Below are 14,893 nucleotides of genomic sequence, written 5' to 3'. Positions count from 1 at the left end.
ACTTTTTATTCCATGAAAATTTCATGCTTTTTATATCCTTCATTTTTCCACCCTTTGAAAGTACTCTAAAATTTCCATATCTAATATAACCATCAAAAAATTAAACAATTCTATTTCTTACTTCATCAAAACTTCATATCTTTTGTATTTCTTATCTTAACATTTTTTAGAAGCAAGGTTGTAATTTAATTTCATATCCAAATGTTCTTTGATCATTAGATTTTATAATATAAAGGCCATCACAAGATTCTTTTGGGCAAAGATTCTTGCTTCATTGAGACTTTATACCTCTTGTATCTTTTCTTTTGCTATTTTTTGATAGCATATTAAAGCATAAGGTTTGATTTGGATTTTTAAGAATTTACTTAGAATTTCTTCAGAATTGGCTAAGATTTTGTTAAAATTTCTTGAAATTTTCTTTATGATTTTTTCAAGTTTTTTTTTTTTTTTTTTTTTTTTTTTTTAAATTCTCTATGATTACTTTAGGATTTAATTAGGATTCTTAAAAATTCTATTACTATGAGACCTCTGAATTCCTTCACAACATTGTCGTGTGGATGCTTAGCTTTGACTTCTATGGATCCAAATTCGATTTTACCTCCTAGTAAGAATACAGGTCTTTGCATGGGCACCTAATTTCTTTGACTTCTTTTTTATGAAGTACCTTATGGTTCCTGAAGTGCTGCAAAAGCTAATGCAAGATATATAATATAAGATAGAGGTCAATACTTAGTACCTATTGTCAAAACCTTATGTAATAGTTTTTTTTAATATAAAGCTTGCTACCTCAAACTTTGGTGTGAGGAGGACCATAGATGCATACTTGGCTCCTTTTTTTAAAACAAAATGTGAAATATTATAATACTATGTTCACCTTTCTTTGTTTACTATACAAACAAAATGATCATGTACTAAAAAATCAAGTTAGTCAATTGAGAAGCTTATACAAATATATATATATATATATATATATTTATATATGTTAAAAATGATCCATCCATTTAATAAATCAATTCACGCTATTAAAAGGAATAAAGATGGTTGGAATAAGAGCTAGGAATGAAGAGAAGAAAACAAAGTGATTGGGATGAAGGCTGAGAACGGAGGAAGCAGGGACTAGGAATAAGAAGAGTGGAGATGAGGGCCATGATTGTAATGATGGTGTATAGAGATGATCCATCTTTCTAATGATGGTTACGATAGAATGGATTAATTTAATAAATAGGTGGATCATTTTAACATATATATATATATATATTAGTTTGTGGAACTTAAAAAGTTTTTTGTTTTTGAATAATTTTTTGATTCTTTTTTGAAAAATTTACAAACTATACAAAAATTGTTTGTTTTTATAAAAAATAACTTATTAAAAACATACAAAGGTCTAAAATAAAAATTGGTTTGAATAAAAAAATAATTTATTATTTGATATAGAATAAAGAATTTACACATTACTAAGTTTTATTCGATGTTAATTTGACTATGATAAGATTTTTTAAAGATTTTCCTAAGGTTAATAAAATATCTTAAAAAAATAAAAAATACTTTATATAAATAGGAGCTTATTTAAGTTGTTTAATATTACCAAGAAAGTATTTTTAAATATCTTTTGCATTATATTGGATTATAAATCTAACTTTAAGATATGATCAAATCCTTCCATAATCAAATGCCTAATATATTTTTATGTTGATTTTCACATGATACAACAACAATTCTTATTTTAGCTAGGAAAGCTCATTTTTAATACATCATATTTTTTAACAACCACACTCATTATTTTGTAGTTTTATTATTTTTAAGACATTATTAAGTAGTGTATTTAAAAGCTTCACAATACAAATACAATTTGTTTTGACAACATTGAGATCTTTTTTACTTAATAAGAGATTTAAAGAAAATTTCATCAATTTTTATATACTCTACTGTAAATTATATTTGTTAAATATGAATTGGAACAGAAAACCAATTATAAAGATATTGTAGTGTTTTTTTTAATTGGAACTCAAAAATTTGATTTTTATACTTTATAGCAAATTCAATTGTTTAATTCAATATTTGAGGATCAAGTAAGTTCAACCTCAACTTTTTAATATCATATTATAATCTATAAAGATATTGGCTAATAAGTAAAACATCTTCATACTTTGTATTAGTTGCAAGTTGTCAAACTTGTGAAGCACATAGTCTTACTGAAGAATTTTCTTAGTATAAAATTCAAATCTTGTTGGTTGCAATATAAATTATATTTTTTTCTCTATACATAGATTACAATTGTAATAAGACAAAATTTAAAAGTAATATTCTAACAAAATTAAATAGTGATCTTGGGATGAGATAGCTATGATGTTTAAGATCAATTAATAATTCTACTTGGTTGATAAATCCTCAAAATTTTCATCTTATACTATCTAATTTCTTTGGTAAGTCAATTTCTAGTTTTTTTTGAAAATAGTAGTGATTTCCTTTAGGATGCCCTATCATATGAGAAGGTATTAGATTTAGTGGTAGATGTTGAAGTAGCTTCAACCATCTCTACATCTTCATTTCTAACAAATCTTGATGTTATTTGTAATAATGAAATAAATTAATGTATAATATATATTGACTTTCTAATTTTTTCTTACATTTGTGCTATTGAATTTTTAATTTTTAAAAATTTTATAATTATAATATATTAGAAAAATAAAATAAATTCTACTATTTATGATAAATGATAGAAAATTATTATAAAATAAAATAAAATAAAATAAATCTCAAAAAAATATCAATTTAGATGTGAATAATCTACAATCTCTAAAATACTTGTATATTATCAAGAAAAAAAAATCCACTTTTAATAAAGCTTTCATATTATAATTATACTCTTGTCAATTTGTCAACGACAAGAATTTAAAGAATGCAAATAAATAAGTGAGATATATATTAACAAGAGATAACAAAAAGAGAATAAAAAAATATATATTTAAATAAAAACTAGAATGACTATTGCCAAAGATAAGAAGATTAGAGACTCTTGAAATTAAATCAAAAACAAAAAAAAGCTAACAAGAATAAAAAAAAAAAAAAAAACTTCACTCTTGTATCCATTTACTATCCAATAAAAATTATATAGCAATGCTTTATATGCCACATAGTACATGTCCAACTTGGAAGATACATGTCAAACTTATTGGATAAATTTTAACCTATCAATCACCTACAAACATGTATACATTTAAATGTTTATTTCCGAATCTTCTAAGAAGCTTTTCAATAATATATCAATAATTCAACTTACTTCTATTTAGCTCTATTATTTAACTAATTATATATGCTAATAATTATAGCTGTCCATGATGTTAATGCACAAGACTTAGTTGTGTCAAGTTTTTTGCTAGAACAATTCTCTATCATACAAAAAAAAACCTCTCTATGAAAGGGCCTAGCTATTATACTCTCAAGTTTTTTTTTTTTTTTTTTTTTTTTCCTTAAATTATCATCCCACCTTGTTAATAATTACATTGACATAATAATTTTTATTTATTTATTTTATTAAATATCATTTATGAGTACAAAAAATATATTTTCTTATTCAAAAGGTTAAAAATCTTCCTATATGCTTCTATACTATACAACTCTAATGAATATATGAGGTGCTACATCTTTAGAAATTTGTTGCATGTAATCATTGCTAACTTGATTTTTAAAGATTTAAACAACTACCAACTTAAAATTGTTACAAAATAAATGAATGACTAAATAAATACAGGAATAGATGAATTGTCTGATAGATGAATGCACACACAAACAAATAATACCATTGTCTTTTGATTATAATATTTTATGAAACAAAGCATCAAGCATCTATGATCCAAAACCCAAACAGTTCACAAACCAAAGTAATCAACATTCAAGTATTGCACAAATAGTACACTAATCTATATAAAGCCAACATTGTAATGCGATTTCTGTACCATTCCTTCCATCAGCCTCATTTTCACTCACCATTCATGTGCTACAAACAACGCAACGTGCTTCCTTCGCAAGTCGTATTTAGTACAGGCTTCGACGTCGTCACTTGCACACCACAACGTAACTGCACCGTGTGGCCTCACGTGTATTCTCCCAAACAGTATCCAGAAGCATCAGCCCTCTTCACAACTCTCCAGGTCACCTTTGCATCCCTTTCTCATAATTAATCTAGTTCAAATGTAACCAAACTCTCCTCCCCCACTATTTTCGATTACATTGCTACGGGAATCATGAGCCTTTTCCCTAGACAATATCAATCAATGTAAACAGCAACCGCAAGGCATTTGCGACACAACTTGTGATTTGCAATGTGGCAGATGTTATCAAATGCAACCAGCTGCTACTCCACACATAATCGAACGAGAATTGAGTATATACGAAGAAATCCTGCACCGAAGGAAGCGAGACAATGGAAACGACGGCCCAACCGTGAAGCTGGTAGAAGACGATCCACTAGCATGCACCACGAGCAGCGTTCATCGAACATAAGATCAACGGAATATTAGGCGGTTCCATGAATACTCCTTGGCTCTAGCCTAAGGGTTCATCCTTGAGTAAGATATATATATATATATATATATATATACATATATGGATCGAAATACTCGCGTGTTACACGTCCGCATTCCTACTTTGCAGGGTGTTGGAAACATCTAGTGACAGCAAGAGGAATACAATAATAACGTGTAATCCAGTTGAAATTTATAACCACATGGGAATGGTTAATTACAGCGATGTGTGCACTTTGTGCATGTCAGGGATTATCTTTCTACTTGTCAAGTTAAACAGGATTACTGCAAAATTATACCCAGGATAGGGTGAAACTGCATCTTCATGGTCCGATCGAACTTGCCTCCGATGTGAGCTCACTAATGACCTGCTCTCGGTCAGATGCATCGTATTGAGGCTTGATCTGCCTTGTATACCACGTTAGGACTTCATGTTGAACTTCTAGACATCACTTTATCGTGGAGGCCGTCTCTTACGAAACTTCCAAATGGACTGAGGCAGGGCAATCCAGCACCTCTAAGAAGTAATCTGTAGTGATAGAGCATCATTGCATGAGAATTGACGACCAGAGTGGAGCTTTGTGAAACCAGTTTGCTGGGACTGCAATATGAATTAACAATTTGTTACTTTTCTAAATGTATGTTCTGACATGCTGCGCCATTGCTACTACCGTCCAACGTCCAGCGATGAATTAATTCATCGCTGGTCAATAGTTAAGGAATTCCTTCAGTAACTACAATAATTTTCTGAAAAGTGTTTAAGAGGCAGCATGCGTCCTCAACATACAAAACATCAATTGATATCACAGTTAAGTAACTTTTAAAGAAGTTCAATTCTGAACAACCTTCAAGGCGATTCACATGACACTGAACTCTTATGCCGAAAGGAAGTGCCATAGTAAAAATAGTAAAAACAAAATCATGCATGCTATAGTAGGACTGTAAAAATACAACGGAACTAAAAGCGAGGTAAGTAACATTTGTGTCTAAACCTCTATAAAAGTATCTTTACTCAGTTCTATCTTAAACTTTCGTTCTACGCACTTCAATTCCTTGCGAATCCTTGTAAACTATACACTAACAACTACACTCATCTGTCGAGACATCATTTACAGAAATAAACCTGAGTGCCATATACTAACTACAATCAATTAAACATGGAACTCAGATCTACAGTTTGGGCAATTTCTACCTTTTCACAACTCAATTACTGCTGTATGATCGGCAGACTTGACAACTCTTGTGATGTTTTCAAATCCCGTTAACTTTAGCAACCGACCACCAATAGCCAAAAAAAAATTAAAACCCATATGACCTACGTGTGGCATGGCAGGATGAGCCAAGGTCCCTACCACAAACCAGTTGAGGCTCAGAAGGGCCACAGCTAAGAAACCTCGCTGACTTTGGAGTTTAGTGAAAAAGCGAACTACGCTGATTAGTGACATACCCACCACAGAGAACAGGGCAATCACTAGAGGTTGGCATGGATCCTGCACAAAGCATTGAGGCGCGAGTATGAGTGAAAGGTAAACGAACTGTTCGAAGTGAATAAGTCCTCACTCTCCATTAAGAGAGAATTAGCAAAAGATCAACACAGTGGCTAACCTTTGAAATCAATTCGCAAGTTGATTTTCCGGTACAACCAACCCGGTGGCTACACGCTGAGCAGAACAAAATCAAGGACACCTCAAATAACTTTACTTGAGCAACATCAGGTAAACACAGTGAGGAGCAGAAGGGTGCCAACCTTAGCCTCCCCTGCAACCATCGCCACCAAAGTTGACAACAACGCACTGAACATGGTGGACGTAAAGGCCGCACCATACTCAGATTCAATAACATGGGGTATCTCGAGATCTGCTTGACCAATCTGCGTAGAGTTAGGTGGTCGAGTCCTCAGAGGCTGCAGGTCACAATAAGACTCTTTCTCTTTGTAAGTGTCCTTGTCAAGAAGAGTCTTGCTAGCAATATCTTTAGCTTGAATCGATTGAAAATCTGCACCCAAACCGTTGAAGAAAACTTCTGAATTTCGATTGGAGGCTACTTTTAATTTTGATAGAGTCTCTTCCAGACCCCTCCGCAGCATCTCTTCAATCTCGGTTAACTGTTGATTCGAAGTTTCCAAATCCTGAACCTAAATCCCACAATGAATCAGAAGCAAGTGATGCTAAAATCTTTTAAGGAAAAGATTTAAAATAAAAATAATTTCATTTAAAGCCTACATTTGAGGTCTTTAAATAATTTCTTTTAAATATATTAGGAAAATTCTGTAAGCTGTATGAAACATAGAATGATGTGGTCATTCTCATTGCATACCTTGTTTTTCAAGAACTTCACGGTCTCCACTGCCTTCTTTTTTTCAGCCGTCACAAGGTCAAGTGTTTCCATGATCCTCCGACGATCTCTTGTGAAAGCATCTAATTTCGTCTGAAGCTCACTGTTCCGTAGTTTCACGACTTCGTATTCGCGCCTCATAGAATAGAGCTGTACCACCAGCTGCAACTCAAGTAATCGATTAAGCAAATCAGGAACAACTCATGGACCCTAAACGAATCTAACCTAAAAATTCAGGGCACACAAACTGCCACTTTGTATGGCACGCACAAGAGGATTGATGCTTCATTGAATTGACATGCATGAAAAAAAAAATTGGTACATTGAAAAACAATAGCATTCCTTTAGGAGAACACTGATACGTACCTCTTTTTCGCGGCGATATGCTGTCACTATCTCTACAGACCTTGAAAATGCTTCTGATACTCGATTTAGCACAACGCTCCACACAGAAATGTACAAATGCAAAGCCAACCAGAACAGCCGGCGCCATGGACGTGTCACTGTGGAGAGTAGGTTAACACAGAAAGACGCTAGGAGAAGAATCATCACTATCACTTGCAATATATCCCTCGATTAAGGCCGTTTCTTTCAAGCTATCATCACAGCACAAGTGTTTCAGATTTGTCCTGCGTGTAAAGTTGATCAGTGTCAAAACTCACAGCTCCGTCCCCGAGCATAAAGCAAGGGCACATGACGCTAGTTGAAAAACAAACTTTAAACTAACTCCAAACAAACGTAAGAAACGAAAATAAATAATAATAATAATAATAATAATAATAATAATAATAATAATAATAATCTAATCGAAAACGAACAATTCACTACTTTTCGAGTTTTAAGCCATGAATTTTATTGGATCCGTGACATTGAATTATCATGCTCCATAAAACCAGAAAGCACACCATTAATTATCATACAGTAAACTCTCTCTAAACTAATACTGCCTTACTTAATATCCTCTCCGAGCTAATACACAGACACCAGTCCCGCCATAAACAGATACCCCGATACAATATTGTGTAATCTAATAACCTCCATAAACTAGTAGCATCCACCCAGTCCCAAGGATATTAGTTTAGAGAGAATTTACTGTATATGGAAAACCTACAATACTCATATCAATAAAGTATGAGGACAACCATACCTGAAGAAATGTAATCAATATAAACCAGAGGAAGTCACCGTCCGCTTGCGCCGGCGCGGCTTGCAACATAAGAAGCAGAGACACAAGCAACAAAGCGAGCACCAAAAAGATGGTCCTCGCATCCGTGCTCCTTCTTAGGAAGGAGTAAACTCTTTCACGTTCTGTCTATGTTTGTGACTTTGAAGAAGGTTGTCGAGAGAATGTTTACTTCACGTCTGCTCGCCGTCAGGAGCCTCGAAGCAGAATACTTTTCCATTCAAACAAGACAGCTGGAATAAACTACAGCAATGTCAAGACAGGCTAATAAAGCTCATGACGCATGAATTAAATCAACAAGGGAAGAAATCAGATCGAGCATAACAAAGGATTAGCTCGCCATAAGAACTGACGTTCACTAGAAGAAACAAATAAATCAAAAATTAAAAACCTAACCGTGACAGAATTACGGTAAGATTTGCGGGCCTTATGGTCTCAAAATCAAGTATTCATCATGAAGTTCGACAACACTCCTACCACCTAATCTCTGGTTCACACTCGACTAACATGCAGAGGTTCAAACCATTAATCGTGCCATAAAAAACGCAACATGCTCCCTCCATATATCTTACACTAATCAAGCCTAACATTTCGTCACGTGCACACCACAACCTTACTAAATCTTGTAGGCTCACAGATGTTCTCTCTATCAAAAGTATTCCTAAGCATTAGATCTCTCCACAAAGCCCTAGCTAACCTTTGAATTCCTTCCCCATGCACAACCTAAAGAAAACACTAACACATGCTTCACCTTATTTCATTTAAGATGTTCTGGTACCCCGCACCTTCGCCCCACTCATCACTAATCAGCCCAAACTACAGCCATTGAGCATTTACAGCACAGCCTTGTGGACTGCAATGTGACAGGTGCTACTATGTGCAACCAGTTCAGATTGATCTTCAAATTTCAACATCTAAAAACTTCAGACAGCCACAAACAACGTCGAAACGGACGATGACAAAGCACTGAGTGAGAATCAAACACAAACTGCACCAAAGCTGGCTCGTATAAACATGACTTGAAAACGCGCAAAGAGGAATGCAAATTAAAACGTACCCGCTGCGCAGCAGCAAGCATCCTGCTAACACTTCCAAATCGCCACCGGGAGCGCTTCGCAAGAGCACAAGAAACAAAGGTTCGAGGGTTCAACTCGAGCCTAGGGCTTCAACTACGAGACATCCATGAACCATCCATGAACCATCTATGAGCCAAGGAATTATCAGAAACCAGGGAGAGGCTTCAAATGGCGAACAAAACACCAGCCATGGCATCGACAAACAGAGCGATGACCTGCATGAAGCTATCTCTGAAGGCCGGAGGACAGAAAAAATATCTTCAAATTCACAAGTGGATGAGACCGAGGCGGAAGAACCCGAGAAGATTCGAGTGATATTACCAGACGAGAAGAGGATATAAACGCGGGAGGGTGGCAGGCACCGATCGAACGGGGGAGGAGTTGTTGGAAGCGCAGAGAGTGCCTGGGAAGGGGGAGCCAGGAAGAGGATCGCGTTGAGAAGAATCGGAAGTGGCTGGCCATGGCGGTGGAGCTGGAAATTCGCAAGTGACCTCACAGATCCCTGGCCACCGCGCTTTGCACCAAACGACCCCAGAGCCACGGGCAAGGTTGGCATGGCCCATCCTGGGCCAGCAGCATGGTGCGCCTTCGGTGCACAACTCTCTCCAGGCACGGCCTGTCTTTGCCTACACCCGGAGACCCCAAGCCCTCTTTTCCAATTAAAATCGAATCTCGTTCATCCATTGGATGTAGATTCTGGGGACAAGACATCGCGGTTCCGATTTTCATTCATCCAACCTTCGATGTCGTTCCTTCCTCATCCATTTATCTTCATCCTCGAGGGATAGTCTCCGTCCATGGAGTCTACGACAAATCTCATGCAGAGTCAACAAAGTGGAATCAGGAACAGTTCTCACCAGGCATTGACACCAATATAGCCCTACAAACCCTCTTGCTAGGTCCATTTTATTGTGTTTTGTGTGGTGTTGTGGTCCACTTTGAAGCATGAGAATCTGTGAACAACAGCCTTGACCATACTGACACACCTCGAACTTCATGTTAGGATGGGTTAGAAATCCATATTGTAACTGGAAATTAGGGTTTGTCGGCACATGTCGCCACAATAAAGAAATGCAAGTGCATGTATTGTTGCTATTGCATGTGCAGCATGTGGACTTTCTTTTCTTGTGTGAGGGCTCACCGTGGATGGAGCATGCATGGCAGATGGGATTTGAAACTGGAAGAGAAATGAGTTTTTAGATCAGTGAGAATTCAGTCTGTTGCTTCACCTGGTCAGGATAAATTATACTTCTTAATGTAAAAGAATTTTATTGTACTGTGTGTGTGAGTGTTCAGGTAATTTAAATAAAATTCATAGAGATTTGTTAACAACAAATCTGGATGAAATAATGACAATGCTTCTATTTTGTCCAATAAGTGGTAAAGGACAAAGATCCATTCATTCAAACCTATTCGAATAGTGCAATTTTATTTTTAATAAATTTGATTCAAATCAATTGTTGGTAAAAATTCAGAAATTATTTAAAAATTACAAAAATCACTATTATCTTCTAAATTATTAAAATTTAATTTGAATATTCTTATACAATGTTGGAATGCAAAAAATCTAAATTGCTTTAATCAAGTGAAAAACATTAAGAATGTCAAGGATTAAATTATTTCATATAAACAATTAATACATCATTGATCAATTTTAGTAGATCCAGATTTTAGTAATTTCAGGACAGAATAATTTGATAATAGTAAGCATATAAATGAAGCAATCAACTACTTGCTAATACCATAAAATAAAACATAGCAAGAGAAAACTCTCAACAATTGGCATCCTTTTGTTATCATATGATTTTTTTAAATATTAAAAAATTAATTTTTAAAGTATAAAATAGAAAGATTTCCATATTAAAAAAATACATTATAATTTGAATTTTGAGTACATTGAAATATATACCACATTATACATGCATACCTAATATTTTAATCAAGATCTTAATAAACATATAGAAATTCGAATATACCTATAAATACATATGCATACATATATATATATATATATATATATAGATATATTATTCACAATAAAATTGATAAAATCACAAGTTTGACTTTTAATAACATAACTTTTCGCCATCCAAAATGTATAAATGAACGAAAGGAAACCAAATAAGAACCATTATAAACAATTATCAAAATAGTAAGACATATTTATCATTTATACAAAAAAAATAAAGTAATAAAAAATTTAAATTATAAACAAAGTGAAAAGAATGTTTCTAAAATTACTAAGTTAAAAAAATATTTTATTTTATATTTTAAAAATTAAAAAATTGATGAATCTACAAACATGAAATTTATTTAAAAAAAGTTAAATAAGTAAACACGACAATATAGATAAAAAAAAAAAAACAAAAAAATATTCAAATCTTAATATATATATATATATATAGAGAGAGAGAGAGAGAGAGAGAGAGAGATAAAGATAAAAATAATAATAATTAAAAAAAACTGAAAAATATCTAATTTATTAAACTAAACTTAAAGTTAGAAAAAATAAAAAATAAAACAATCAGTATAAGGCTAAAAACTTAAAATATTATTTTTTATTTTTCATTTTACTTCATAGAATAAATAAATAAATAGATTATATCAAAGACATGATTTTAGACAAAATCTAAATTACAACATACTCATATACTACTAAAGAAGGGAGATAATAAGAAAAAATGATATAATTGTCAATTCAATAAAAATCAATGTAACTATTATTAAATTAAAAAAAATAAGAAAATCTTAGAATATAAAAAGATTAGAATATAAAAAAGATGCTAATGATATTGAAGGCCTTAGTCTTACTTTTATATATACTAGCTACTAAAAACATCTTTTAGATACTTCTTAACAACTGCAAGGCTTATGGCTCAAGCATCAAATTATAGGTTGTTCTCAAAATAAAAATTGTAGGTTGTAGCTTCTTATCAATTAAAAACTTTGATGTTAAGTTTGATAACCAAAAGACATATCTATAAAAGTCCAAATATCTAATCCACACCAACAAAACTTTTTTGAAGCTTCTTAAAGAAAATATTATCTTTTTGATATATTTCTAATTATTTCTACTTACTTCTATTTATTTAAGTAATATGAACATTTATTACATTCTCCTCTCTTCCAAATCAAAATTTCTACAATCAGCAATCAAATTATTTTATAAGTTTATAGAATTGAAGATTTATTGAATGGTATTAACAACAAACTTTGATCTATTTTATGTACAAGGATAGTTGATAGGCCACTTCAATCATCAATAATAATTTGTACCAAGACAAGAAGACCATCTTGTTATTTGAAGATTGTTGAGGACTTTTTAACTATCTTTAAATAATATATTTAGCATTCTAGCATAAGTAGTATGTACCTTTGATAGTATTACTAAGCATCAAGAATTTTATTTAAGATTATGGTATCAAACACACTATATCTTATTACTTATTCAAAGAATGACATATTTTTTTTAAAGATCTTTATTATAATTTTAATATTTTTAAAGTTAAAATAATTTAAATCCTACATCTAGGAATTTTGTAAATAATAAATCTTTAAATAAACTTCATAGTTCTTGATTCTCTATGTTATAATGAAGTTCTACTAATAGATCTTTCAAACTTTTTATCTTTGATTTAGATTCTATTATTATTAATAGTTGATCTTTTATTATTATAGATGTTGTTGATAAAAAACCACAATAAATATTGACGCATTTATGAGATTCTTTGAGAGTGCTAGTATACATTCACTAAAATCATATCTATGCTAATATATAAGATATTTTAATTTTTTTTAGAAATGCCTTAAATCCAAGATTATTTTTATTTTATACTCTTTGTTATCTACTTCAAGAAAAAGTAGTAGTAATTGCCTTCTTTCCAATATGTTGGTTGTAGTATAAAGCTCAATAAAAGATACATAGAATGCACAATAATATTTTTTTTTTTATTTAATTTTGGTAGTAATTAATATATAACTAGATTTATTTAATTTTAAATAATAAAAAAAATCTTTATTAATTTAGCTTCTTATAAGATCAATTGGTCTAGATATTCAAATAAAATAATTATTAAGTGATTTAAAAAATTTAATTAATTTTTATAATTATCCCATATTTTATTTTATTACAACTTCTTTATAATCTCAAATAGCATATTGCTTGAACAACAAACTAAATACCATTACTTTTATCATGAATGCAAGAATCATAGAAATTGATTGCATTTTCAAAAGATAATGCAACAATATGTTACGAATATATATCTATTGTAATTCTTACTTAGATAATATGAATAGATAGAAGTAGATAAAAATAGATTAATTTCATAATATCTTCTAGAAAAACTTCTTAGAAGGTTCCTAGATATTATTTTGACTTTACATGTCTTTATAGTTGATTGGTAGGTTAGAAACTTGGTCAATAAGCTAACCATATGCCACATGTATTGGTAGCTTGTGGAACAAGCTAACTATGTGGCATTTATATAAGAAACTTGCCTTGCAAGTTAAGATACGTATCATACAAAGTCAACACAGTTTTGGAGGTCCTAAAGAACATCGCCACATAGATCTTAAGTAGATAGTATATATAAAGACAAGAATGAAGCCTTCTTCACTCTTGTCAATTCTTTTCTTGCTTCTAGTCTAGTTTTAAGAGTCTCTTGTTTCTTTATCTTTTAATAATAGCCATTCTTATTTCTTTTTAATATATATACTTTTCTATTTCTATTTATTCATATTTCTTTGAAAGAGTCCTACTTATTTATTTTCTTTCATTAAGTACTTATCTTTGATAGATTCACAAGAGTATACTTATAATATTGGAGTTTTATCTTTTTTTGATTAAGAATAGATTTTTTTTTTTTTTTTTTTTTTTTTTTTTTTTTTTTTATAAGACTTAAGTATATTAGGGATTGTGGATTATCCTCTTCTAAATTGATATTGTCCTTAGTATTTTTTCTTTGTTTTCAAGTCTTCTCATCTATTTGTTTTGAGCAATATTAGATATCTTTCATTCTTTAAGTATTATCATGGCAGAGCTTCTTAAAATAAAGAGTGAAATAATACAAATATAAGAACAATTGAGGGATTTAATGCTTGCAATGCATCAACTCAATTTACCACCACAAAGAGAAATAAGAATGGCAAGGACCAAAGATATAGAGATGATTAGAGCTGCTTCAATATTTGTACTAAATTATGTCCCTTCTTCTATAATAGAACATCCTTCCAATGTTAGAGAACCAAAGATTGCATTTCTCAAAAAATTTGATGGCACAAGCTTCAAGTTTTGAAGATTTATCAATCAAGTATAACTTGTGATTGAACTTTAATTCCAAAGCTATCAAACTCTAGGATTACAAGTTAGATTCATTGATACACTCCTTTCAAGTTCAGCATTATCATGATTTTCATCTTTTTTTGAATGACAAGATCTAATATTGGATAATTTTAAAGCTTTTCTAACAAAGTTTCAATCTATGTATGGAAAATATGATGCAATTTGTATTGCAACTAATAAGATTTATATTTTGCGACAAGACAATTGATTGGTAATGTTATATGCTTTATAATTTTAACAACTTGCAATTAATATCAAGTAAAATGATATTGCACTTAATAGCCAATTTTTCTATAGATTATAATATGAGATAAAAAAATTGATATTCAACTTACTTGACCCTCAAATATTAAATCAAGCAATTGACTTTGTTATGAGGTATGCCAATCAACTTTTTGAATTTTGATCCAAGAGTTACATAAGTGCACCTCAA

The 14,893-nt window shown here is 31.5% G+C and overlaps 1 protein-coding gene across 2 annotated transcripts; it reads right to left on the bottom strand.

The window, feature by feature from the left end:
* Nucleotides 1-5,398: 5,398 nt before the first annotated feature.
* LOC112293945 (uncharacterized) lies at nt 5,399-9,732 on the bottom strand. 2 transcript variants are annotated; one of them, XR_002973171.3, is made up of 6 exons: nt 9,098-9,732; nt 8,005-8,273; nt 7,224-7,486; nt 6,840-7,019; nt 6,129-6,657; nt 5,399-6,013 (listed from the first exon to the last, which is right to left on the bottom strand). XR_002973171.3 is itself a non-coding variant. In XM_024543965.3 (6 exons), the coding sequence occupies exons 3-6, from the start codon at nt 7,404-7,406 to the stop codon at nt 5,720-5,722; spliced, it is 1,044 nt and encodes a 347-aa protein (XP_024399733.1). In that variant the 5' UTR covers nt 7,407-7,486; nt 8,005-8,273; nt 9,098-9,730; the 3' UTR covers nt 5,399-5,719. The 2 variants fall into 2 exon arrangements, 1 of the variants encoding a protein (XP_024399733.1); XM_024543965.3 differs by having other exon boundaries at nt 6,271-6,657; nt 9,098-9,730.
* Between the last annotated feature and the right edge of the window lie 5,161 nt (nt 9,733-14,893).

The sequence above is a fragment of the Physcomitrium patens genome, chromosome 16 (assembly GCF_059467195.1).
Source record: "Physcomitrium patens ecotype Gransden chromosome 16, ASM5946719v1, whole genome shotgun sequence".
NCBI lineage: Eukaryota > Viridiplantae > Streptophyta > Bryopsida > Funariales > Funariaceae > Physcomitrium > Physcomitrium patens.
Note: the sequence above shows the minus strand (reverse complement) of the source record. Positions and strands in the feature narration are given on the sequence as shown.

Bases quoted from the DNA above. Each gene is read 5' to 3' on its own strand.
- LOC112293945 (XM_024543965.3), bottom strand. From the start codon at position 7,406: ATGATTCTTCTCCTAGCGTCTTTCTGTGTTAACCTACTCTCCACAGTG. The intron at 6,658-6,839 runs GTATGCAATGAG...TGTGGGATTTAG, and splicing joins TGAAGTTCTTGAAAAACAAG to GTTCAGGATTTGGAAACTTC. The intron at 6,014-6,270 runs GTTGGCACCCTT...TGCTTTGTGCAG, and splicing joins TGGTTGCAGGGGAGGCTAAG to GATCCATGCCAACCTCTAGT.